The sequence below is a fragment of the Xylaria bambusicola genome (assembly GCF_022495145.1).
Source record: "Xylaria bambusicola strain CBS 139988 unplaced genomic scaffold F5B22scaffold_84, whole genome shotgun sequence".
NCBI classification, from domain to species: Eukaryota; Fungi; Ascomycota; class Sordariomycetes; order Xylariales; family Xylariaceae; genus Xylaria; species Xylaria bambusicola.
In genome coordinates, this window is record NW_025953637.1 from 65,622 (window position 1) to 89,011 (window position 23,390).

General features: G+C 47.9%; 4 protein-coding genes across 4 annotated transcripts; all 4 read left to right on the forward strand.

Annotated features, from left to right (window-relative positions):
* Positions 1-33: 33 nt before the first annotated feature.
* On the forward strand, positions 34-1,142 carry F5B22DRAFT_640259 (nucleophile aminohydrolase; the record flags this gene model as incomplete). Its single annotated transcript, XM_047977828.1, has 3 exons — positions 34-68; positions 478-635; positions 691-1,142. 3 exons carry the CDS (start codon positions 34-36, stop codon positions 1,140-1,142), a joined length of 645 nt encoding a protein of 214 aa, XP_047825188.1.
* Positions 1,143-5,722: 4,580 nt separating this feature from the next.
* F5B22DRAFT_557370 (DEAD-domain-containing protein) lies at positions 5,723-8,370 on the forward strand. Its single transcript, XM_047973004.1, has 2 exons — positions 5,723-6,166; positions 6,285-8,370. Exons 1-2 carry the CDS (start codon positions 5,979-5,981, stop codon positions 8,119-8,121), a joined length of 2,025 nt encoding a protein of 674 aa, XP_047825189.1. The 5' UTR covers positions 5,723-5,978; the 3' UTR covers positions 8,122-8,370.
* A 3,552-nt stretch (positions 8,371-11,922) lies between these two features.
* F5B22DRAFT_652210 (uncharacterized protein) lies at positions 11,923-14,030 on the forward strand (the record flags this gene model as incomplete). Its single annotated transcript, XM_047979573.1, has 2 exons — positions 11,923-12,421; positions 12,481-14,030. The coding sequence occupies 2 exons, from the start codon at positions 11,923-11,925 to the stop codon at positions 14,028-14,030; spliced, it is 2,049 nt and encodes a 682-aa protein (XP_047825190.1).
* A 3,645-nt stretch (positions 14,031-17,675) lies between these two features.
* On the forward strand, positions 17,676-23,383 carry F5B22DRAFT_557430 (ABC transporter family protein). Its single transcript, XM_047973005.1, has 5 exons — positions 17,676-18,336; positions 18,428-18,785; positions 18,837-20,178; positions 20,230-20,329; positions 20,457-23,383. The coding sequence occupies exons 1-5, from the start codon at positions 17,935-17,937 to the stop codon at positions 22,695-22,697; spliced, it is 4,443 nt and encodes a 1,480-aa protein (XP_047825191.1). The 5' UTR covers positions 17,676-17,934; the 3' UTR covers positions 22,698-23,383.
* The last annotated feature ends 7 nt before the right edge of the window (positions 23,384-23,390 follow it).

Below are 23,390 nucleotides of genomic sequence, written 5' to 3' on the forward strand. Positions count from 1 at the left end.
TAACAGCATTGAATAGAAGCAACCCCTGCTGCTATGGAGCCGTACGTAGTGGGTCTCGTGGGTCTCCAGTACATGTACTTACCTGCTTGCCCACAGCACAGTGGTACATCTCAGTACTTGTTATAGCAGGTACTGCCTAGGAATACCTGTAGCTTGGATGAGGTCGGCTTCAACTAGGCTGTAGCTCCCTTGCGCGTCTACATGATCATATCTCAGTGACATCTTGCACCGCCATTTGCGACATCTTCGAGGCTTCGTTATTCCCCTACCAACGTCTCTCATATTTGCATCTTCGGGAGGGCATTCGATATCATTCCAATAACTACGGCAACAGAAGACACGCCTTTAGTGGCTTCGTCTTGAGCAGTAATCGCCAGCAATACCCGGAACTCTCTCCCACCTCGCTTCTCATCAAGATGTAGGAAGGCACTGTTGTTGTTCTCTAATACCTCGCTCGTACTGACACACTACTACTAGGGAGGTACTGTTGGGTATTACGGGAAAGGACTTCACCTTAATCGCCGCCTCGAAGGCTGCTATGCGGGGAGCTACTATTCTCAAGGCATCCGACGACAAGACTAGACAACTGAACAAGCACACTCTCGTAGCGTTCTCTGGCGAAGCCGGCGATACAGGCATGTTGCATTTATAGCTCTCTATACTATTAGCCCTTACTGACCCGTAACGTAGTGCAATTTGCCGAGTACATCCAAGCCAACGCCCAGCTCTATTCCATGCGGAACGAGACGGACCTGTCTCCTACCGCCCTAGCACATTACGTACGTGGACAGCTTGCGACGAGCTTACGATCGCGAAAGCCGTATAACGTGAATCTTCTTCTGGGAGGCGTCGACCCCATCACCCACAAGCCTAGCTTGTTCTGGCTGGATTACCTAGCGGCACTGGCACCAGTACCCTATGCCGCCCACGGCTATGCGCAATATTATTGCCTCTCGATTCTCGACAAACACCACCATCCAGACATGACTTTAGTACAAGGCATTAAAGTATTGGAGATGTGTACCGATGAGCTGAAGAGACGGTTACCCATCGACTTCAAGGGCATGATCGTCAAGGCTGTGACTAAGGACGGCATCCGCGATATCGAGTTCAACGACGACAAGGTCGTGAAATGTCCTTGAGAAGGCGACGAGACTAGGGCTGCCCCTGTAAAATTAGGATTATGTGGCTCAAATTGATCATGTTCGCAGCTAATGAATTACCAGACATTTGAATTGCGACCCTGGCTATTGAATGGATCGTGAAATCAAGTTCGCCTTATGGGGGGCGTGAGAGACTTCTAGTCGTCGAGACTAGAATAGACGGCCATCTGAGGTACTACGATCTAGCAACGCAAGAGGTCGCATAAGATTATGAATAGCGTACATGACCTAACGAAGTTATGTCAATGTTTGGCATTATGATCATATCAGATGCCAAAGTTCACAGGAAAGAGAACATTGTCCAGGTTCCTTGAGACACTCGTCTCTGCGGGAATCAATTCGTCCATCACACTAAGACACCAGTCCTGTTGAGTGATACTTGAAGATTTGCCGCTGTTGAGATAACTGTAACCGTAGAGGGTGGCTTTTTAGCTATCACAATGTAATATGTCATGAAGGTAAAAGGCCACAAGACAATATGTAACTTGCTGGCCATCTAGCGGTGTATGTTATATATGACCTACGCAAGACTTCCCAGATCTGCCCAGATCCACTCGGTCAATTCCAACACATACCCCATTACAAGCGGTGAGATGCAATGATCTCCGTGTGAAGAGGTTACAGCACAGGAGCGTTGAGAGGTTCATGTCGCACTTTCTGTTACATCATTCCCCGCTTTGCCTCAGGTACGGTACAACTACCTACTGTACATAACAGCTCCTACTAGCGCTAGTCAGTAACTTGAGCCTCGACGAAGTCGCCCCGGCTGTAGAAGCCTTACATCTATGGCCAATTATGGTCAAATACATAACGACCAAAGTTTAATTTAAACAAGAATGCTACCAGAAGAATGAGGGGAGAGAAGAAAGAGGAAATTTCAGAACCATCTGTAACACGGAAAACCTGGATAGTGATTGATGATCTGTCACTCCCACGAATTCAGTGTCGGGTATGGGCAACTCCGTTCTAAGCACAATTCCTACTATTCGGGTTCCTCAGCTGAATGATGCCGCGATTTCTCCATGTTATATTATGATAAGGAGCAGATTACAAGAAATATAATGCTATGAAATTTCTATTTCGAGAACGACCTAAGCTCGCATAAGTAAAATAGTCCCATCTGCAATTCTTGCTGGCAGAGGGGTAAAGTGCAACTCCCTAGGAAGCCCCATTGTGAACAAACAACAGTAAACGTCTCACGAGAATATCAGGCACTATCTGTCTCAGATACAAACAAGCTCATATTGATGATGACGAAATTCTACTGTAAATATTAACTAAGAGGTTCTGTTCTGACGTTGTGAAGACTAACCATCACAGGGTGTCAACTCCGCCTATGCCACGCACTTAAGTTCTCGGCCAGCTAGGTATAGCACTGTCGTACATTGGCATACTATCTAGGTTTAAACTACAAGCATTTATTATTGCTTCTAACCTCCTCGACTAGCTTATCCTTTTGCGTCATATCGTTATCTCCAGTTAGCTGAGTTGCATTTTCCGTTGGCGGAAACAACGTTCAGCCTCATTTGTCCACTTTCTGTCTCGTCTCGGCCGAGTATGACTGCAAATTGTGATTTGTTCGAAGCGTTGAATTGCTGCAAGAAGTTGTCTATATTTCGTCTACGGTTAAGCGCGATAGTAATTGTTTATTGAAAGGCTTGGAACACCTCGACGATAATACATGTCGAAAACCACACTGGTAAAACTGGCCTAAGCAATCTAGTATCAGTTGGCTTGCTTGGCATCTTTGTACATCACAAGCCAACGAGCAAATGAAACGGTAAGATCGTATCTTAGCAAACAGAGCTCGCCACCCTTCGCCATGTTTTTTTGACTAGCATATCTCAGGGCTCAAAGACTAGTGTATCTCAATGAATCTCGCCCTGGCACCTTTAAACATCTCTAGTGCCCCGATAGTCGAACAGGCCTGGAGATCCTCTCGAATCTGAACGAACACAAATCACAAGGAAAAGTTGGACGTAAATAGTGCAACTGTAGGGCAATAACTACTGTATGCGACTCCCTCCTGATATCGTATTTGAGTGAGGAGTCAGGATACCAGTGCTAATGAGCCATTGAACATAGAACGGGATTTTGTTATCTCGTTCATTTCTCCTCTCTCGAAGCCATACGTGGCTTTGCCTAGCCATTCTGGGTTCTGTGACTACCGAGTATATAGTAAAGGAATGCATACACCGCCCCAACCAACTGTATCTCACTTTCAGCATATGGATTACCTACAATACCGTAGATTCACAATTCTTCTAGTCAGCAGCTGTATGGGAGTGGTTTTGCTAGGGGGAAAATTGCAGAGCGAGAGGCTAATACCATAAGCACTCCTTGTGTCACAATTGATGGACAGAGACATTTGACGTACCTAGATAAAGTATATAAAGTACTTAAGTATGACATATGGCCGTCAGCGACAACTGTTAGAAATCTACTCTGGTGCCTCCAACTTACACAGTCAACCAGCAGTATACTTCACTTCTGCATGTACGGCTCAAAATTAGCATGGCTCGGAATGATATCGGCTTTCTTAATTACCTAGGTAGCTTCGACAGGACAACATACTGCTACTGGTATCTCCGATATCACTTACATGATTAGAGCACTACGTACTACATATACTTAGCATAGAGACACAACCCCATCGATCTCAACCAAAGGCTTAAGTAGATTAACCACTAGCACCAGGAGAGTCTAGTAAGTATTAAGTAGATAGGTATTCTTTACTAGCTGTGTAGTAGGTATAAAGTACATCATGTATGTAGGTACTGATGGTAGTGTACTAAGTAAGTACCTACTTATGACTTGTTCTCCTAGAGATGACTCGATGTGTGCTAGCAGGCGAATTAGAGTTCCTTTTTAAGTAAATAGGTTCCCTACTTGCATGCCTAGTATAACTACCGGTACCTAGTAGGTTATGTACCTGCCCTGGATCCTCCCTGTTCACCTACAAAGTACACATCACGTACCGGATAGTACTTGCTTACATGCATATATACTACTCCATACATGTTGTAGGGGTAGGCACACGAGGGGTATCAAACCTTGTGCCTAGGGAAATCCCTGGAAGAGGCAAAACGACGTCAGTCAAGAAGACATTGACACGATTCGGGACTTAATTGCCTTCATGACTTGTGCTAACCTCGCCTTCGCATTCTTGCAAGGGCATCCAGAAAATTTTAAATATTTGAGTATTCAGTAACAAGCTGCTCCTAGCACAGCTGTCAAGGCAAGTCAAATCAGACAACATTTTGTCATGTACTTGAGTCGTAGATTGGTACCCAGGTATACAGATAGCTGAAAATTACCTACATACCTACCACCTACACTGCCCTACAATAGTACACATACTGGATAAGTGCCCATATTTGGGGGGGCAGGCAAACCTATCATGCTCATACCTGCCTGTAGTATGGTCTTCTCACATGTAAGCAATGGTCACTGCTACCTCCCCAGGCAGAGGGTATCTCGGCAACTCGGTGAGTAAGTAGATACAGTAGACTACTAGGTAAGCCCTGTCAACAAAACAGATGTCTGCTACTAACTTTCCAAAGATGCCTACATAATGCACCTAGGCATGTACTTAAGAAGCAAGAATAGAGATGTCTACTGTAGTAGGTTCTTGCTGTTTGGGTTTTCATGGAATATGATTAAGACCCAGATATGTACATGTACCCACTATACCTACATAGTACCTAAGTCTTTTTACTGTTAGTGTTTTTTGGTTTGTTTTTTTTTGTTAAACAACTGGAACTTGCGCACTAGGTATACATCGAAGCTTTTCCTTTTTCCTATGTGCCGCCACCCTGTTCACCTAACGTCGTGACTTGGTAAGTGGTACATAGGTACTGCAATAAAAGTACCAGGAGGGTCTCTCTGTGAGAAGGCGTATCAATACTGTAGATAGGTAGATCGCTACAGCCTTAGCGTAGCAACCATTGAACCATTGAGATTGTGGGTCTGTCAACGCCCCTTTCCCACTCATCCAATAGGTACCTAGGTATGGCCCTCTTGCTGTACCTACCTCTCCGTAGCATGCAAAATTATACTTACTAGAACCTAACCTACCTACAAGTACACTGAATGTACCTACAAACAGAAATTCATAAGTCAGTGCTCATCTCTTTCAGTCAGTCCTATGTCTTTGAAATTAGACGAAAGCCCCCAAAAAATCTTCACAATAACAATAATCAAAGCAACTGGCTCAAGCTGTTCTTATTGGCCACTCTTCTCGGGGGCAAGTTTCCTGTTCGCTTCTGTTGTTCTTTCCTGAGGTTGGGAAAGGCGACCTAGGTACCTAGGTAGTTCAACGAGGCTCCCAGCTCACTACAAGGTACCCCCCATCTGCAACTGCGCTGGAGTGATCTCTTCTGCACCCACCAATACCGTCATTTACTGCCTGAGCCTGCAGGCCACAGGCACCTAATAATTTTTTGCCCTTGGGCTAGTCTCATCTTCATTTCTTTCTCTCTTCCCTCTCCCACACCCTCCTCCTACACTTACCTACCCTTCCATCCTTCTTCAACCCATCGCGTAAAGGGGTCCTTGTGTGTTCAGGACCAACTGCATTTACGTTTTTCTATCTTTCTTGTTTGTATTGCGTTCCTTGCCATCTTGCATTCTCTCATTAAGGACAATTCTGTTCCTGTAATCGAGAGTTCAAACGGCTGGGCACGTCACGAAGAGAAAAATTTTCCTCAGAAATTCAAAACAATCACTTGTCATAAAAACAACACCATAGTCTGCCTTCTACGTACACTTCGGCATTGATCTCCTTCATATCGATCGATTTTGTTTGCTGTCAAAATGGCGGAACAACTCAACATGAATGGCTTAAGCCTGAACGACCAGGCGCCGCCTCAACCTCCTGCCGGCGGTCGATCCTATATCCCACCCCACATGCGAGGCAAGATGGGCGGTGGTGGTAATGCTCCCATGGGCCCTGGGCCTTCGCCTGCTGGAATGAATGGACTCAACAACAGTGCTTGGGCTGGGTAAGTCGCTCTATCCTTTCCCTGCGTATTACACCTTGCAAGTGCCACTTGTTGCGTTATATTCGATTGCGGGTTCCTCACATCAAACGATGTCTCTAACATGTTTGTTTTTCTACAGCAATAATTCCTACGATGCTCGTCCGGGTGCTGAGGGATGGGGGCCGGCTCCTGGGCAAACTCCAGACTTTCCCCCTCAACATCAACCACAACGTCAACATGGCGGTGGCGGCTGGGGAAACAACCGTGGCTTTGACCGCAATGGGTACGGCAATCCCGCTTCAGGCGGTGGCCATGCTAGAGGCTCCGGCGACGGCCAGTGGCGGGATGGTAAACATATTCCTGGGCCACCAAACCCTCGCGTTGAACGTGAACTTTTCGGTACCCCCGATGACCCGTCCAAACAGCACACTGGCATCAACTTCGAGAAATACGACGACATTCCCGTCGAGGCTTCTGGTCATGATGTACCTGAGCCCGTGCTTACCTTCAGTACCCCCCCTCTGGAAGAGCATCTCATTCGCAACATCGAACTTGCGCGTTACAAAGTCCCCACCCCTGTCCAAAAGTACTCTATTCCTATCGTTATGGGTGGTCGGGATCTTATGGCCTGTGCCCAGACTGGTTCTGGAAAGACTGGTGGTTTCTTGTTCCCTATTCTTTCTCAGGCCTTTTTAACTGGTCCATCTCCTGTACCTGCCAATACATCTGGTGGCTATGGTCGTCAGCGAAAGGCTTACCCCACCTCGCTGATTCTTGCCCCAACTCGTGAGCTTGTTTCCCAGATCTACGATGAAGCTCGCAAGTTCGCATATCGCTCTTGGGTTCGACCTTGCGTTGTGTATGGTGGTGCTGATATCGGCTCTCAACTACGTCAAATTGAGAGAGGCTGCGACCTTTTGGTTGCCACGCCTGGACGTCTTGTGGACCTCATAGAACGAGGACGCATCTCTCTCCAGAACATCAAATATCTTGTTCTCGATGAAGCTGATCGTATGCTTGATATGGGTTTCGAGCCTCAGATTCGCCGCATTGTGGAAGGTGAGGATATGCCCGCAGTCCACAACCGCCAGACACTCATGTTCTCGGCCACCTTCCCACGGGACATTCAAATGCTAGCTCGTGACTTCTTGAAGGACTATGTCTTCCTTTCCGTTGGTCGCGTTGGTTCTACATCAGAGAACATTACTCAGAAGGTTGAATATGTTGAGGATGTTGACAAGCGCTCCGTTTTGTTGGACATCTTACACACTCATGGCGGTGGCCTCACCCTTATCTTCGTGGAGACGAAGCGTATGGCTGATTCACTGTCTGATTTCTTGATCAACCAGAACTTCCCAGCAACGTCAATTCACGGCGATCGTACTCAGCGTGAGCGTGAACGTGCCTTGGAGATGTTCCGCAACGGACGTTGCCCTATTCTTGTCGCTACAGCTGTTGCCGCCCGTGGACTTGATATCCCCAACGTTACTCATGTTATCAACTATGATCTCCCTACTGATATTGACGACTATGTCCACCGAATTGGTCGAACTGGCCGTGCTGGCAATACTGGACATTCAACTGCTTTCTTCAACCGCGGTAACCGTGGTGTGGTTCGCGAGCTTCTTGAGTTGCTAAAAGAAGCCAACCAGGAAGTCCCTGCATTCTTAGAGACCATTGCTCGGGAAAGCTCCTACGGTGGTGGTGGTCGCGGCGGTCGTTCTGGTGGTCGTGGCCGAGGTGCTGGTGCTAACCGCGATTTCCGAAAGTACGGTGGTGGCGGCGGCGGCCCTGGTTTCGGTGGCGGTTTTGGTGGCCCCCCACCTGCCTCCGGCGGCTACAATGGTGGTGCCTACGGTGGCCCACCAAACTCTGGATACAACGGTGGAGGCGGTTATGGATCTGGTGGCCCTGGCTACGGTGGTGGCAGCTATGGTAACCCAGGTGGTCCTGGCGGTCAGGCTTCTTGGTGGTAAACTACTCATGTGACGATTTACCATGAGTGGCGCGCAACAACCCCCAGCCTATTTGCTTCGCGATTAAGCATGAGCTTTTCTTTGGGTGGGGGGAGTACAAGCACATAGATTTTTCCTTTGCATTTCCTTATTCATACATTTGCGTGGTTTTACACATGGTTTTGGAACGTCGCCAATGTTTCCGACCTAGTTTCATCTACGGCACACGCTACTTGCGACCAACCCATCCGGATCGGCAGGTTCGAGTCTTATGGCATGAGGCTCTGGCATATGATAGACGGTATTTGTCTTTGTTACGGCTGCGCATTCGTATTCCTCACGATTGATACCCATAGACGATTGCGGGGATTGCATCCGAGCAGCTACATGAGACGTTTTCCAGGTCAAAGATAGGCCTTGAGCTCTGAGTCTCGGGAGATATTTCTTCTATTAGAACCTGGTTGGTCTTCGAAAGACATTGGACCGATACTTCTCACGACGATGACGACAATCTCTGTTCATGTTCCTGCTTTTACCCTTTGGACGGAGATGGAATCTCTTCCCACATCCTCATAGAACGGGGTGAATACGTGTTCCGTTTTGTTGCGAATATGTCGCCGGCATCTTCTTTCATAGACAAAAAGCAGAACGCTCGTGGGTTCAAATTCGGCAGGGCTCTCACGCGCGACAGCTTGCCTCTCTCCTCCAATTACAAATGGCAGGACAGGGCGGGCTATGGACATAGCATAGGATGGATGGTAATATTGGGACGGTTCGCGAGATAACAGAAAAAACGGCGTCTGGTTGATCAGGTACAATTTCCAGACCTCTTTGAGATGCGCAGAGCATGTCTGGGGCTTATTCCAACAATACTGGCATATGGACGAGATGACTTCCCATCTGCCTGGTAGATAGCCTCTTTGCAGATATCGGCTGAGAACTTTGCTAAAGGTTCTTTTGCGCCGTGTTGGACCAGCATAGGATCCATTTGCGACGAACTGAGTTAAGTGTTCCTAAGTAATAAAAAACATGCAGTTCTTCATAGCTACCAATACACTCGTTGCTGTGATGTTCATGTTGATAAGGCTGTGAAATGTATGGCGTCGATGTTCCAAAGACTCATTTGTAGTAACTTGATGATAGAGATACCTAGGTATCTGTGTTATAGAATCGGTACCTAGGTACTCTACCGCTACCCTCAACCTATAATCGCCATTCCTGTCCCGGCTGTAGGGTAGGGTCGAGAAGGATAGCTTGATGGTATACACACTTGGTCGTAGACATCGTCTGAAGGTAGAAAACAAACTAGTCGATGTTCTCGACCATGTCACGTAGAGTTAGAAAAGAGGAACAGTTCTAGGGAGGGAATATATGAGCGTGTAATGCACATAAATATATATCTTGTTTTGAATCAATCATTGCCTTAGAGATTGATCTATACATTAATCTACTTTTTACGATACTTGAGGAGTCTACCATCTCCTCAACAACAATCTTGTGAACTCTTACTGCTCAATATTTCGCCGGTTCTTACAACTAAGAAATAATCCTCAAGACTCCCTGAAACTGTTGGAGTGATCGCGAGATCGTTACACCGAGATCGTGCTGATACGGGTTCTGTGACGGCAATGGTACGATATCTTGTCCGTACTGGTGAGTGCTTTATCCGGATGTGGACTGTTCAGCGGGAACGCAATACGCACTACACGATTGCTATCATTTACGGAGAGCGGCTTGCTCCTGGTTTGAACCGACTCTTTAAGCTGTGAGAGTTACATTTGCAGGACACATCAAGATTATCGTCAAACCTCGCAGCTTCTTTGAACCAATTTACATTCCGATTATCATTGTCTTGTAGATTTATATCATTCACGGTAACTAGTGGAAATCAAGTAGTAAGTTGTACCGTCGCTTCTGAGCTACGTGTAAAGGCAGTACCAACGACTTAACTCTCCTTTGCGAAGCTTGAGTCTTAGGACACATAATCACCAAGCTGGGTCCGATCTGAAGGGCTTCGAAGATACACCTTGCTACTCGCTTGATTTCAGGTCACGTCAGCAGCCGCTTATTCTTCGATTATGTTAGGAGCTCACTGTCCAGGCCCCCCCTCGGAATGCTAGAAGGCGGATCGGCCGGTTGTTGGATCTCGTCGACAGGGGGGAGGGGCGAATGAACGACGACTGGGACTGGTATTGCTTGAAAATGTCGGCGTCATTCTGCAGGCGCCAAATGGCCACAAATTCTCTTGACGCTGCACAGATCATTGTTCTGATCCCTCAATTGCACGCAAGAATGGATCAAGGGAGCTCTTAGGTATGATGTGGACGACGGGATGTTCTAAAAGGGTCTTGCCTGGCAAGATCCACTGCGGCTTAATCTGCGGCCCTGTGAAGCTCCATGACAACAGTGTAGGTTGAATTATGGCTTTTAAAGATCTGGCCGATATGTAGTAATGGTTCTATTGGTGCAAGAGGAGCCGTTCTCATCGGGGATTAGAGTTTGGTTGTCTCAGTACGTCATGGTTCATTATTGATTGTGTAGATACCATCTTTCTTGAGTATCTAGTTTCTCTCCAGGACTACGCACGTATGAATTCTTATACTCTGGCATTTGACCGAGGGCCAACTAAGTTCACTCTGAGCAAAAGCACAAAAGCATCGAATATACTGAACCTAATTACTTAAATGTATGGCACAAAACGGTAAAACCTGAGTATATGTAGAGCCAGTCTGTTGTTGGCTGAGCCTCTACTGGTCCTAATCCGAGCTCGTTACCGGTACGTGATCCCGCCCGTGTACTGGCCTTAGCTCGAATTGGTCGGGATGCTATAGTCAATAAGCAGAGTAGTAGCTCGAAATGCATAAAGCAACAATATGGAGCATGAATGAAGCTGGTGCCCAGGCATGGGAGAAAGGCGAGAAAGGCACCAAAGGGATATGTGACCAGATCACGTGATCAACGACGATTTATAGCTGGCTCTGGTGTTGTAGGTAGCATGAGTCTGCATGACCTAACATGATCCAACTCTGTCTGAGCTAAGAGGTAGGTAGATATAATCTAATATGATCCAGTCGAGCAGCATCAGAAAGCTGGTGGCTAGTATATCTAAAGTCCACTGCTGCACATACTTTATGTGCATATGTACTACATAGTACCTACTGTAGGTACCTACTGTAGGTATGTAAGTAGGTGGGTTCCCCATCCTGACCCGATCGCCTAACCTGTTGTGTACTGGCCAGTGGGAATCTGACGAAAGGAAGGTTTGCAGAATTGACCAGCGCGCGCCGGCCGACGGTGGCACCATTCCATTAGGTCAAGTGGTAGGTAGGTAGGTACTAACATTCTCGTGTCAGGTTCACCAACCCATTCCCTCTCTCCCTACAAAGTGCAAAACGAGGCAACCTTCACTCACTGTCTCGCCCGTCTCGTACAATGGAATAACAACCCTCGGTTGCATTCCATTTATTACATCTACTGTGTGTCCTGTGCACAGTCCTTTGCAGGGCTGTGAATACATTGAATCCATCCATTGAACACGCGCGGCGCATTTCACGCGCATATCTCCGTTCCTCAGCTTCTTGATTCATTAGGCACTTCTAGCACTTTTTGCGTCGTTGGCCTTATGCTTTGCAACTCAACTTCAGGCAACCACCTGCTCCATTACTCATCAGTTTCCATCGCTCAGCCATCACGCCGTCGTTAATAACCTTTGATACCATCGGTTGTTCCCCAATTCGATAGCTTGTATTCTGCCTATCCCGCTTTTCCAACACCCGTCCTCTTCCATCGTCGATCCGGTCGGTCATCGTTCCCAACTATCCCATGACTTCCATGACATCAAGCCATGGCTCTCCGGGCCAATGGTCGCAGCCCTCTAGCCCGGGCGGTACCCCCCGAGACGGCTCGCCTGATGGCAACCTCGAGTCGAGCATGATAGGTGCCGAATCAGTTCATGGGACGAAACGCAAATCTAGGGCATCTGCTGCAGGTGGTGGTACCTCTGGCGGAGGGTCATTCTCTGTTGTAGGCAAAATTAGGCATCTTAAAAAAGAAGACGGGGAGCCCTTATGGAGACGTGACATACAGTACGACTTCTTGCGTGCTGTCTTCGATGACGAAACGAAAGTATTTACTAATAGCTACGAACTCGGAAACTCGGAAAAGCAGAGCTTCGCCGACTTATACATTGACACGATGGCGAGGAGTAGCAAGACTAGCAAAGTTCTTCGAGACAAGCTTCTTAGTGATCGCGAGGCTGCCAAAGGAATGGCTATGGTCTGTCTGCTCGTCAATGTTGGACGGATGAATACTACACTGAACTGTACTGTGACCTCATCATATTCACATAGAGAAAGGATTTTACTAACTCAGCTCATACAGTCTTCCCAGAAATGCGAGCTCAACTCAGAACCTATCATGCTATTCCATCATTACAAGCACATCAGGATGCATCCGCCTATAAGCAGCTACAAGATGCCCCCAGGCTGAAGTCGATTTTGAAAGGAGCCGCCGAAGACCGAGCCGAACCTCATGACTTGGCCGAGTTCAAGAACTCGAAGGCGCCGCGGTCAAATCCCGTCAACTTGATCTTTCTCATCGGTTCACAAGCACCACAGATTGCAGAACTGCACTTTCCGAGCGGTGGCGAATTTCATGACCTCATTATGAAAACAAACTACACCAGCAAATCTCGTGCGAGGGCATTTCTATGGTTAATGTGGCAGTACCTGGAGTCAGACTTTACAGAAGAAGGCTGCGAGGAGAATCCGTTCGGAGCCGGAGTTGATTACGAGCTCGGCCTCGCTAACCAGGGTGTCCCTCGAATGGAAGAGATGACACCAGAGCAAGAAGCACGCGAGAATATAGATTCACCAGAAGAAGTCGAATTCGGACGTGAGAAACAAAGTCACAGAGCCAAGATTATTGCCTTGGATCAAGCCTACGCGGTCGACAGCCAAACTAAGAGAGGCTCAAGAGCTAAACTTCTTGTTGAGGATAGTCCCTCAGCGGCAATTTTACCACGCATACGGCCCTCAAAGCACGAGTCTGACATGGATAGTACCCGGTCAACTCCGCCCCCAAGAGCTCTATCGCGCCTTGGTGCCAACAGCACGGTACGTCGCGGTGGGGCCTCACTGAAATATCAACTTTTTGATGCCTCCTCGCCTGCGGTTCCTGGTTCCCATGCTGCTGAAGGCATCGTTCCACGAAAGCCTCGACCTCCAACCGCACACCAATTAGCAGTGGAGCGTAATCGCAGCCAACGTGTTGAATACATACTCGATCGTGGTCTCCGAAGACAGCACCACATTTCGCGAAAGCTGAGGCGACAGGAGGGTGTGTTGATTCGCACAAAACGGCGCTTAGATGCCATGACGGACCCTTTTGTTGACAGCGATGAGGAAGATGGTAGAACGCCCATAAGCATTAGATCTGTCTTCCGAGATCGGGGTTTCGGTGGTCTGTGTCAGCTAACTCAAGAGGAGGACAATTTTGGCGAAGAGCCCGCATCGTATGCAGCAGCAGTGAGAAGAGCCAACCGACGACTTAAGAGATGGAGCGGTCGACGGGACTTGGGAATCATTCCGCCAAACAAACGACGTCCAGTAGTTCAAATCACCGACGAAACACTCCCCGACCCTATCATGGAGCTCGAACGTCTAGCTACTCCAGACCGGGTACGGGTAAAAAAGGCCCGGGCGAATGGAAAGGCCACTGTCAACGGTAAACCTGTTAACGCTGCTAACGGAGACGTAATGATGGAAGATGCTGATGATCTGGATGATGTTGATAAAGAGCTACTGGGCATTGACAGTGGCGCTGACGAGCTTGAGCCCGCGGGTGAGGGCAAAGACGAGGATGAGGAACTTGATGACGTGGACAAAACATTGCTGGGTCTCGATGAGGACGAGGATACTGAGAGCATTTAGGCTTTACCTCAACGAAGCACCTCAGTGTCTCTTGGTGGGACGGGCGTTGAATTGGCTGGTGGTCAGCCCATTCGTAATACTTATTCTTATCATGCGTGGCGTTGGGAGAGGATGAGCGAACTATGACTTCAAGGGGCTTAGGCGAATCCCAATGCTCTATAGGGCCGCTTTTCTCTATGGGGTAGAGGCTTGTGTATCTTTTGTTTGTTTCACCGTGTTTCATTGTATGAATATCATCAAAAAGCATAACTGCCCGCGCAGACTATGAGGTGGGAAATGGACTGGTTTAAGATAAGAAGGGAATTGTACTAAAATATAGAAAGGCTGCGATTGAGTTTCATGCCTGGCGTCCATACTTGATCTGCCTAGGTACGTGTTTTGGTGGCTTTTAGCGGTAGCATCTATGTGAAGTTTGTGTAGCTGTCTGTCTGTTCGTCCATCTAGTCACTGAATTTCGAAAAGGAGAATCAGTTTTGTTCGCTTTTCTTCAGGTATTTACATAACAGGAGGTAAACTCAGACTCTGTCGAAAAGGCTGCTTCAGGGGGCCGGTGTCTACATTTCGGCAGTGATGCAGGTCTGTTTTTTGGTGGGTTTCTTGAGGGGCGTTTTTTTAAACAGAAAATAAAGAAGGAAAAAAAAAAAAAACACTCTCGCTAGCTTTATAGTGCGATTGCTCTGGCGTTGGTCCTGCGGTTATATAGATTGGCTACCTAGTGAGCTGTTGTAGAAGTATATAGGAATAACAGGGATTATTGACATTACTTACAGGAGTTGCCAGCGACTTCCCAGGAAGTCGGTAGGGAGAGATAGTTGAGAAGTAGGCTAGTAGGAGATAGTAGCTTGTTGACGAAATGGGCCAACGACTTCCTAGGAAGTCGGGAGTAAAGGGAGTGCAATGTGAGTTGTCATATACCTAATCCATTGGGATCTATAATGTGGTTAGGAATCCTTGAACAAAACAGATACCTTGGTCTAACCCGCTATTACTACCTCATGTCTTATCTCACTCCCCGCTTCTCTCTCCATAGCGTAATCTGGATGAGGTCCCCTTCGAAAACTTCAGGTGTCTTCGGTAAATATTGACACCCCGACACTTGTTGACTTGTTCAGTTATTGATGTGTCTGCCTCTCTACCCTAGTGAATAATATATGTGTCAGTGCCTGTTTGTATTAGCAGCTCGATAAAGAAATGTGAAGCCCTCATGAAAGCCCGCGGTGTGCCTGCTATGTCTAGCTACTACTAATTAAATGGGTCTATCAATGGTGGTTGAAGACTTGAATATGTGCTCAGGAGGATTAAGACTGAAGATTCATATAAGGTGCCAGTCTTCTCCGCTCGTCCCTGTTACGAACCAGCAGGTTTTATCCATTGGCGAGTTAATTAGCCTAATTTTTTATTCATCATTGCATATTCATAGCTTGATCATGATACTCTACAGTATGCGCTTTCTGCTATACCAACGTACTATATATATGTGCATCTACAGAGAATAGAGATAAAGGATGGTGTTGGCCGTCAAGTGGGGCTGAGCCGTGTGCTCGGATTCGAATTCGGGTTACGGGCTACGGCATTCGTGAATTCGAAGCTGCCGCAGCCAATCGGCTAGCCTATGCCATCTCGGTGCCGACTCGGGACCGTGGTGACCATTGATGGTCCTCCGCAGCATTTATACTAGTAAGATGGGCAGAATGGAGGGTAGATAGGTCGGTAGGGTATGCGTGAAGTAGTCACCTGCATACTTACTACATTGTAAGTAGTACAAGTCTCATAGTACTCTCGGGAGCTATTACAAAGCAGACTCGGCAGACAAGAAGAGCATTGGATTTTCGAGTTGATCAACTCAGCACATCTCTTGGCATCAAGATACCTACTGGAGAGTCGAGAGTGTACTCGAGTGCCTGGTCAGACCTGGTCTACCGGATGGCACTCCACGGTACTACCCAGTTACCAGCCAATGGGACGTGGCGTTCGACGTGCAGGGGACGGGTTCCAATGCAGCCCGTCCAGTCCGTTCCCGGATCGGCCAAGATGCCCAACATATGGTACTAGTAAACCGGGCTTTGTGGTGCAGATGATGATGAGTCGACGATGGCATACTCACATATGCATGTAGGCAGACAAGCGTGTAACTTGGTTCTAGCGCTGATGCCTGTTCGTCTCTCTGATTAAGAATTTGACTGAAACGACTGGACTCGTGAAGCCCGAGACTTCTATGAGCGGTGTGACGGACTACTTTGTTGCCTTACTCCGGCGGGGATGATTATATACTATGACTCTACGTACATACACCTAGGTATGAGACCGACCGATTATCAATAGAATAGAGGGAAGAGGCCTACAAGGCAGAGAGAGAGAGAGAGAGAGAGAGAGAGAGAACCCACATGTGCTTAAGCGTGACACTAGTGGTGGCTCGACTCTGCTCGACCGAAATGCCGTGGTCTTTCAATCTTTGCTTGGTAATCAAGAAGAAAATATTCGCGTTACAATGCCCAGTGCACGTTATTCTAATTAGTGTAGATACTTGGTAAGTACAGTACTGTAGGAATCCCAAACAGCTGGGACAAACGGGCGCTCCTTGGCAATCCTAGTTTACCATAGTATACACGAAACGGCGAATGGAAAAAGGTTTGAGGACAAATCAAGCATTTACTATGTGATGGCAGTGGTTGATGGCTGCGCTACCTATCTGCCTACTTACTCTTACTTAAAGTAGGTGCCTTGGCCGCGGTAACACCAGGCAAGCTTGATTTTTAAATTTACACTGCATCTGGATTGACTCATCTCTCTCTTCATCCGCCAGTGGTATCTCGTAGACTCATCACATATCCTAACCTGCTACTATTGACGGTGACTGATATCGGTGCTTACCTACATACATATGTGCTTAGAGTATCATCGTACTTCAGTTGTATACACTGTAGATGCCCAAGTTAGGTAGCCAGGTTACTATGAGTACCCTCGAAGCAGGTGACCGAGCCAATCGGCTAAATTGCCTACGTGATGTAGGTGACAAACTGTGAAGATACCAGCAGTTACACTGCAGATTACGTACTTAGGTTAGGTGCATTAGATCAGCTTAGTTCGCAGGGATATGCCGTTAGCCTTGCACTGTCCATGTCAGTGTCCGTGCCATTATCAATTGCCATGAACCGGCATACAGTAGTTATACATAGTAGTTATGGTCATGGTTGTTTTTGGCTCGGAGCCGGGCAAGTGCGAAGTTAACGCCGCAAGGAGAGATGCTGTAGCGGCAACACCGAGGGAAATGGAAAGAGGGGCCGACAAATTTGGGAGATAAAATCAAAGCATCATGTTCTGATAAATCAACCACCGCCGGCATCCACCATAATAAATCACCGCACCTATCACAATCCTCAAACATCCCCAAACACCCCCAGACATCCCCAGATATCCATCTTGCTGTATCTACCTGCCCATCTATCTCTACCCATCTCTACCTATATACCCGTCTCTCGCACACCACCGTTGCCGCTACCGGTGCCACTGCCGCCCCATTGCTCCCGTTCCCTACTTCTCTTATTGCTCCTGCCCGCTTGTCATTGCCATATGGGTGTGCATTGGGGATATTCGGGTACATTTAGCTGTTTGGCAAAATAATTTAATTTCAAGTGCTCCTGTCTGCGATTGGTATAAATATTGTCCAGATCGTTATAGTATTCTAGACAGGTCGCCTATGCCGTCGTCTCGCGCCCGCTCTTAAGTTTTGTCTTTTTCGATAAGAATCCGTTTCTTATTGACGCCTGGTTAAAATTAGCCGTAAGGTGCTAGCGTTGCATGATTCGGCGTTGCAACTCTTAAAACTAGAGCACGGTGGTTTTCTACCACACCGACTGCACAACTAGCAGGCGGTGGGTGTTAAGAGAAAGGCCAAGTTAAAATCATGGCCAACGAAGAAGTCGAGAAGGAGACGAAGCCAGCAGACCCTATAGCCGAGGTTGACGCCCCGTCGAAGTTGGAATCTTCGGTACCTTACGACGACGACGAAGATGATCTCCAAGACCCAGAGGAAGAGATTCGCCTCCGTGAGGAGTCGCTGGACGAGCGTGCTAATAGGGAGGAGTTGAAGCGTACCCAGAGCTATGTTACCGACGCGAGCACCGTGACGCGCACCACAACTCGTGCTTCAGTGCCGGCTACACCTAAGAAGCCATGGTATAAAACACCAAACCCTCTACGATGGGGGTCAATTCCTCCAGTTCCCAAAGAAAGGCAGGAGTCGGCAGAAGCCGGAGCTAGTTTCTTTAGTAGGCTGACATTTCAGTGGATGGCTCCCCTGATGAATGTACGTAACATTGGAACCCAAGGGCAAGGATTTATACTCGACATGTACTTACGGCTGATATAAGTGATGAGACACGCTGATTAGTTTTTAGGTTGGCTATAAAAGACCACTCGAGCAGATGGATCTCTGGAAAGTGAATCCAAGCCGGACAGTAGATGTAATGGCTCGCAAGTGTACCGAGTCCTTCGAACGGCGGTCCAAAAACGGAGACAAATACCCCCTGCTTTGGGCGATCCACGAGACCTTCTTCTGGGAATTTTGGGTCGGAGGTTTATGTCAACTTGTGGCCGCCATCTTACAGGTTTTATCGCCGTTTGTGCTCCGATATCTCATCGCCTTTGCGCAAGAAGCTTGGGACAACCAACAGAGCGGGCGACCTCCACCGCCCATTGGTAGAGGAGTCGGGTTAGTTCTGGGAGTCACATTTATGCAATTCTTCCAGAGCCTGGGTACGATTCTTTACTCCACAGTGCAAGCAACCTTTTCTGACTGTTTCATAGGAACAAACCACTTTCTGTACAGAGGCATGATGATTGGTGGCCAAGTACGAGCTGTCATGATTAGCTTCATATTCGAAAAGTCTATGGTCATTTCAAATCGAGCCAAAGCCGGCGGCAAGGTCGTCGCGAATGGCAAAGACGGTGAGAAAACAGAGGCGGGAACGGACGATACGAAAGAGGAGGAGACGACCAAGAAGGATACCAAACCTGGAAAGAAGGGCGTTGCCGGCGACGGTGTGGGCTGGAGTAATGGCCGAGTTGTCAACATAATGAGTGTCGACACATATCGTCTTGATACCGCCTCCGCCATGTTCCATATCGTATGGACTGCACCGATTCAATGTATCATCACGCTGGTCGTCCTGCTCATAAACTTGTCCTATAGTGCACTAGCAGGTTTTGCTATTCTCGTCATTGGAATTCCGGCTCTTACTCGGGCTATCCGCAGTTTATTCCGACGCCGAGCACTGATTAACAAGGTGACCGACCAGCGCGTCGCCCTTACTCAAGAAATTCTGCAGTCTGTTCGATTTGTCAAGTATTTTGGATGGGAAGAGGCATTCATGAAGCGCTTAGGAGAAGTCCGAGAGCGTGAGATTCATGGAATTCAAGTCCTTCTGGCAATTCGCAATGCTATTAACTCTGTCAGCTTGTCACTTCCCATCTACGCCTCCTTCCTCTCATTCATCACCTATTCGCTGACAGACCATGGCCTCAGCGCTGCCGAAGTCTTTTCTTCATTGGCGCTTTTCAACGGTCTGCGATTACCACTCAACCTGCTACCTTTGGTTATTGGAAATATCGTTGATGCATGGTCATCGATGAAACGTATACAGGATTTCATGCTCTCTGAAAATCAAGAAGACACTGCCATTTTTGATCCAGAGAGCGAAAATGCTGTTGAGATGAAGCAAGCTAGCTTCACTTGGGAGCGAACTCCTACACAGGAGGACGATAAGCCAGCCGGACCTGGAAAAAAGGCTGCTTCAAAGAAGAAAAGCCAACGGCCCGCAAAGCATGACAAGGGTGCAGAAACGTCGGAATCAAACTCGGACACGGCCAGTACTCTGGTGGAGGAGCGTGAGCCATTTAAACTTGAGCAGCTCAACCTCGCGATCGGACGCAAGGAAATTATTGCTGTCATTGGTTCCGTTGGCAGCGGTAAGACATCTCTCCTTGCGGCGCTCGCTGGTGACATGCGAAAGACTTCAGGTGAAGTGCTTCTTGGCGCATCAAGAGCTTTTTGCCCACAGTACGCTTGGATTCAAAATACCTCGGTTCGCAACAATATTCTTTTCGGTAAAGATATGAATAGGGAATGGTATAAAGAGGTTATCAAAGCGTAAGAATTCCTCCCAACTCTTCAAAGTCAGCTCACTAATGGCCAATCTAGATGTGCCCTACAGCCTGATTTAGATATGTTGCCAGATGGCGATGCAACCGAAATTGGTGAAAGGGGAATAACCGTATCTGGCGGACAAAAACAACGACTTGTACGTATTATGAACTTCTCATTCTCTTTCATAGCTTGCTTCCACATATTGCTGTGTACTGTCAAAGCGCCAACAAGTTATTGTCTCTGTACCATCTGTAACGATTTCTAACAGCACATTTGTACAGAATATAGCACGTGCTATTTACTTCGATGCTGATATAGTACTTATGGACGACCCTCTGAGCGCTGTCGATGCCCACGTCGGTCGCCATATCATGGATAATGCCATTCTAGGGCTATTGAAGGACAAATGTCGAATTCTCGCCACCCATCAACTGTGGGTTCTGAACCGCTGTGACCGTATTGTCTGGATGGATGGTGGCAAGATTCGTGCCGTCGATACATTCGATAAACTGATGGAGAATGAGCCCGGTTTTAAGACTCTGATGGAAACAACGGCCCTAGAGGAAAAGAAAGAAGACGACGATGGCGTGGCTGTCGAAGAGAAGTCATCGAAGAAGGACACCAAGAAAAAGAAGAAGGCGCGGGGTTTGATGCAGGCTGAGGAACGAGCAGTTGCCAGCGTTCCTTGGTCAGTCTATGGCAAGTATATACGGGCGTCTGGTAGCATCTTCAATGCTCTTTGGGTGTTCTTGGCTCTCATTATAGCACAAGGCGGCAACATTGCGACAAGTCTATGGCTCTCGTACTGGACTGGGGATAGATTTGGATTTTCTCAGGGAGTTTATATCGGCGTCTACGCGGCTCTTGGAACCGGCCAAGCTATTTTCTTGTTCATATTTGCCCTTATGCTGACAATATTCGGGACACGAGCAAGCAAGGCACTACTTCGGCAAGCCGTGACGAGGACATTGCGAGCGCCAATGTCGTTCTTCGACACGACACCCCTTGGGCGCATTACGAATAGGTTCTCGAGGGATGTTGACGTTATGGACAACAACCTGACAGATGCCATGAGGATGTTCTTTTTAACAATGGTGACGGTCATCTCCGTATTCGCTCTTATCATCGCGTTCTTTCACTACTTCGCCATTGCCCTCGTCCCCTTGGCTATCATCTTCATTCTGGCGGCCTCGTACTACCGTTCTTCCGCCCGTGAAGTAAAGCGCTTCGAGTCCGTTCTTCGATCGGTCGTTTTTGCCAAATTTAGCGAGGGTATCTCAGGTGTCGCTTCTATTCGTGCGTATGGATTACAGGGCCGTTTAGTTGGCGAGCTTAGAGGCACAATTGACGAGATGAACTCGGCATATTACCTGACGTTCTCGAATCAACGATGGTTGTCGTTGCGTCTGGACCTTATTGGTAACTTGCTAGTATTTACCACAGGTATCCTTGTCGTAACATCCCGGTTCAGCGTGCCCCCGTCAACCGGTGGTCTGGTTCTGTCCTACATCTTGAGTATCGTGCAGATGTTGCAGTTCAGCGTGCGGCAGTTAGCCGAGGTGGAGAACGGCATGAACGCTGTGGAACGTCTCATACATTATGGCACAAACCTCGAAGAGGAAGCACCCGAGCACACGATTGACGTACGCCCATCGTGGCCCGAGAAAGGTGAGATCGTCTTTGACAACGTCGAAATGCGATACCGTGAAAATCTGCCGCTTGTGCTCAAGGGCTTGTCTATGCATGTCCAGGGCGGCGAGCGAATCGGTATCGTGGGACGCACCGGCGCCGGTAAGAGCTCCATCATGTCGACCTTGTTCCGTCTCGTCGAAATTTCTGGCGGCCACATCACCATCGACGGCATCGACATTGCGACCATCGGGCTCCACGACTTACGCTCTCGCCTCTCCATCATACCACAAGACCCAACCCTATTTCACGGCACTGTACGCAGCAATCTCGACCCCTTTTCTGAACATACAGACCTAGAGCTGTGGTCCGCATTGCGACAAGCCGATCTCGTTCCCGCCGACGCCGGACCTAACGATAAAGATCCAAGTAGGATCCAGCTCGACAGCATTGTGGAGGAGGAAGGGTTGAACTTCAGTCTCGGACAGCGCCAGCTTATGGCTCTTGCGCGTGCACTCGTCCGTGGCTCGCGAATCATTGTGTGCGACGAAGCCACCAGCTCGGTCGACATGGAGACTGATGACAAAATTCAGAAGACGATGGCCGTGGGCTTCAAAGGACGGACACTGCTGTGCATCGCGCATCGTCTACGCACGATTATCGGCTATGACCGTATCTGCGTCATGGACGCGGGCCGCATCGCTGAGCTTGGCACACCGCTCGAACTCTGGAATATCAAAGACGGTATCTTCAGAGGTATGTGTGAGCGAAGTGGGATCCGACACGAGGATTTGGTTACTGCAGTGAACTCGCTAAACGAAGGGTCCGTCACCACATCTCGTGTTGTGGATGATGAGAAAGAGGACTCTATTGAGCCTGCTGGGTCGTCGTGAGGGTTGAACTGATATTTGGATCTTTTATTTGGACTCGGATGTCATCAAAAGTATATCCGTGTGGAACGGCACACTTTCATCATCATTGGCGGTATAGCGCAGACATTTTTGCTTTTTTTTCAGGTTCATATTCACCAGATAGATACATAAGGCGTAAGCATACTAGGGAATTAGCATATTTCAATCGGATATTATGATAAGAACGTCTCAGACTATTTATTGTATCATGTGAAAGGGTTGTGGTATCGAGAGAGGTGAAGTATATTTATTAATATCTGCTTGGAAAATTTATGAGATGATTATCAGTACATTCTTATACCACCCCCTCCCCACCACGCATGAATCTGCGTATTTGTTCATGCGATTGCAGGGCTCCGCGGGAATTTTCTCCAGGGTCAATCTTGTTCCTATTTGTAAGCAGCGAAAAGGAAGGAGCTGTAAGTGAGCCGGGGTAAAAAAATGGTTGAAGCATCGAGCGTTTAAGACATCAGGCGGTCGACTCCCACCCACTACGTCTGTCTGCCTCTCTGTCTTACACGACGCAAAAAGACGTCAGAATGTGGCGAGATGAAGTGCTTACTTGCTTGCTTGCTGGGCAGGTAGGTAAGTAAGGAGGTAGGTAGGTTAGGTGAGACAATGCCCTCCCCGCAGCGACTTCAGGTTTCACATGGTCCCGTTGCTTCCGACCGACCG

Bases quoted from the DNA above. Each gene is read 5' to 3' on its own strand.
- F5B22DRAFT_557370 (XM_047973004.1), top strand. From the start codon at position 5,979: ATGGCGGAACAACTCAACATGAATGGCTTAAGCCTGAACGACCAGGCG. The intron at 6,167-6,284 runs GTAAGTCGCTCT...GTTTTTCTACAG, and splicing joins AACAACAGTGCTTGGGCTGG to CAATAATTCCTACGATGCTC.
- F5B22DRAFT_557430 (XM_047973005.1), top strand. From the start codon at position 17,935: ATGGCCAACGAAGAAGTCGAGAAGGAGACGAAGCCAGCAGACCCTATA. The intron at 18,337-18,427 runs GTACGTAACATT...ATTAGTTTTTAG, and splicing joins GGATGGCTCCCCTGATGAAT to GTTGGCTATAAAAGACCACT. The intron at 20,330-20,456 runs GTACGTATTATG...ACATTTGTACAG, and splicing joins GCGGACAAAAACAACGACTT to AATATAGCACGTGCTATTTA.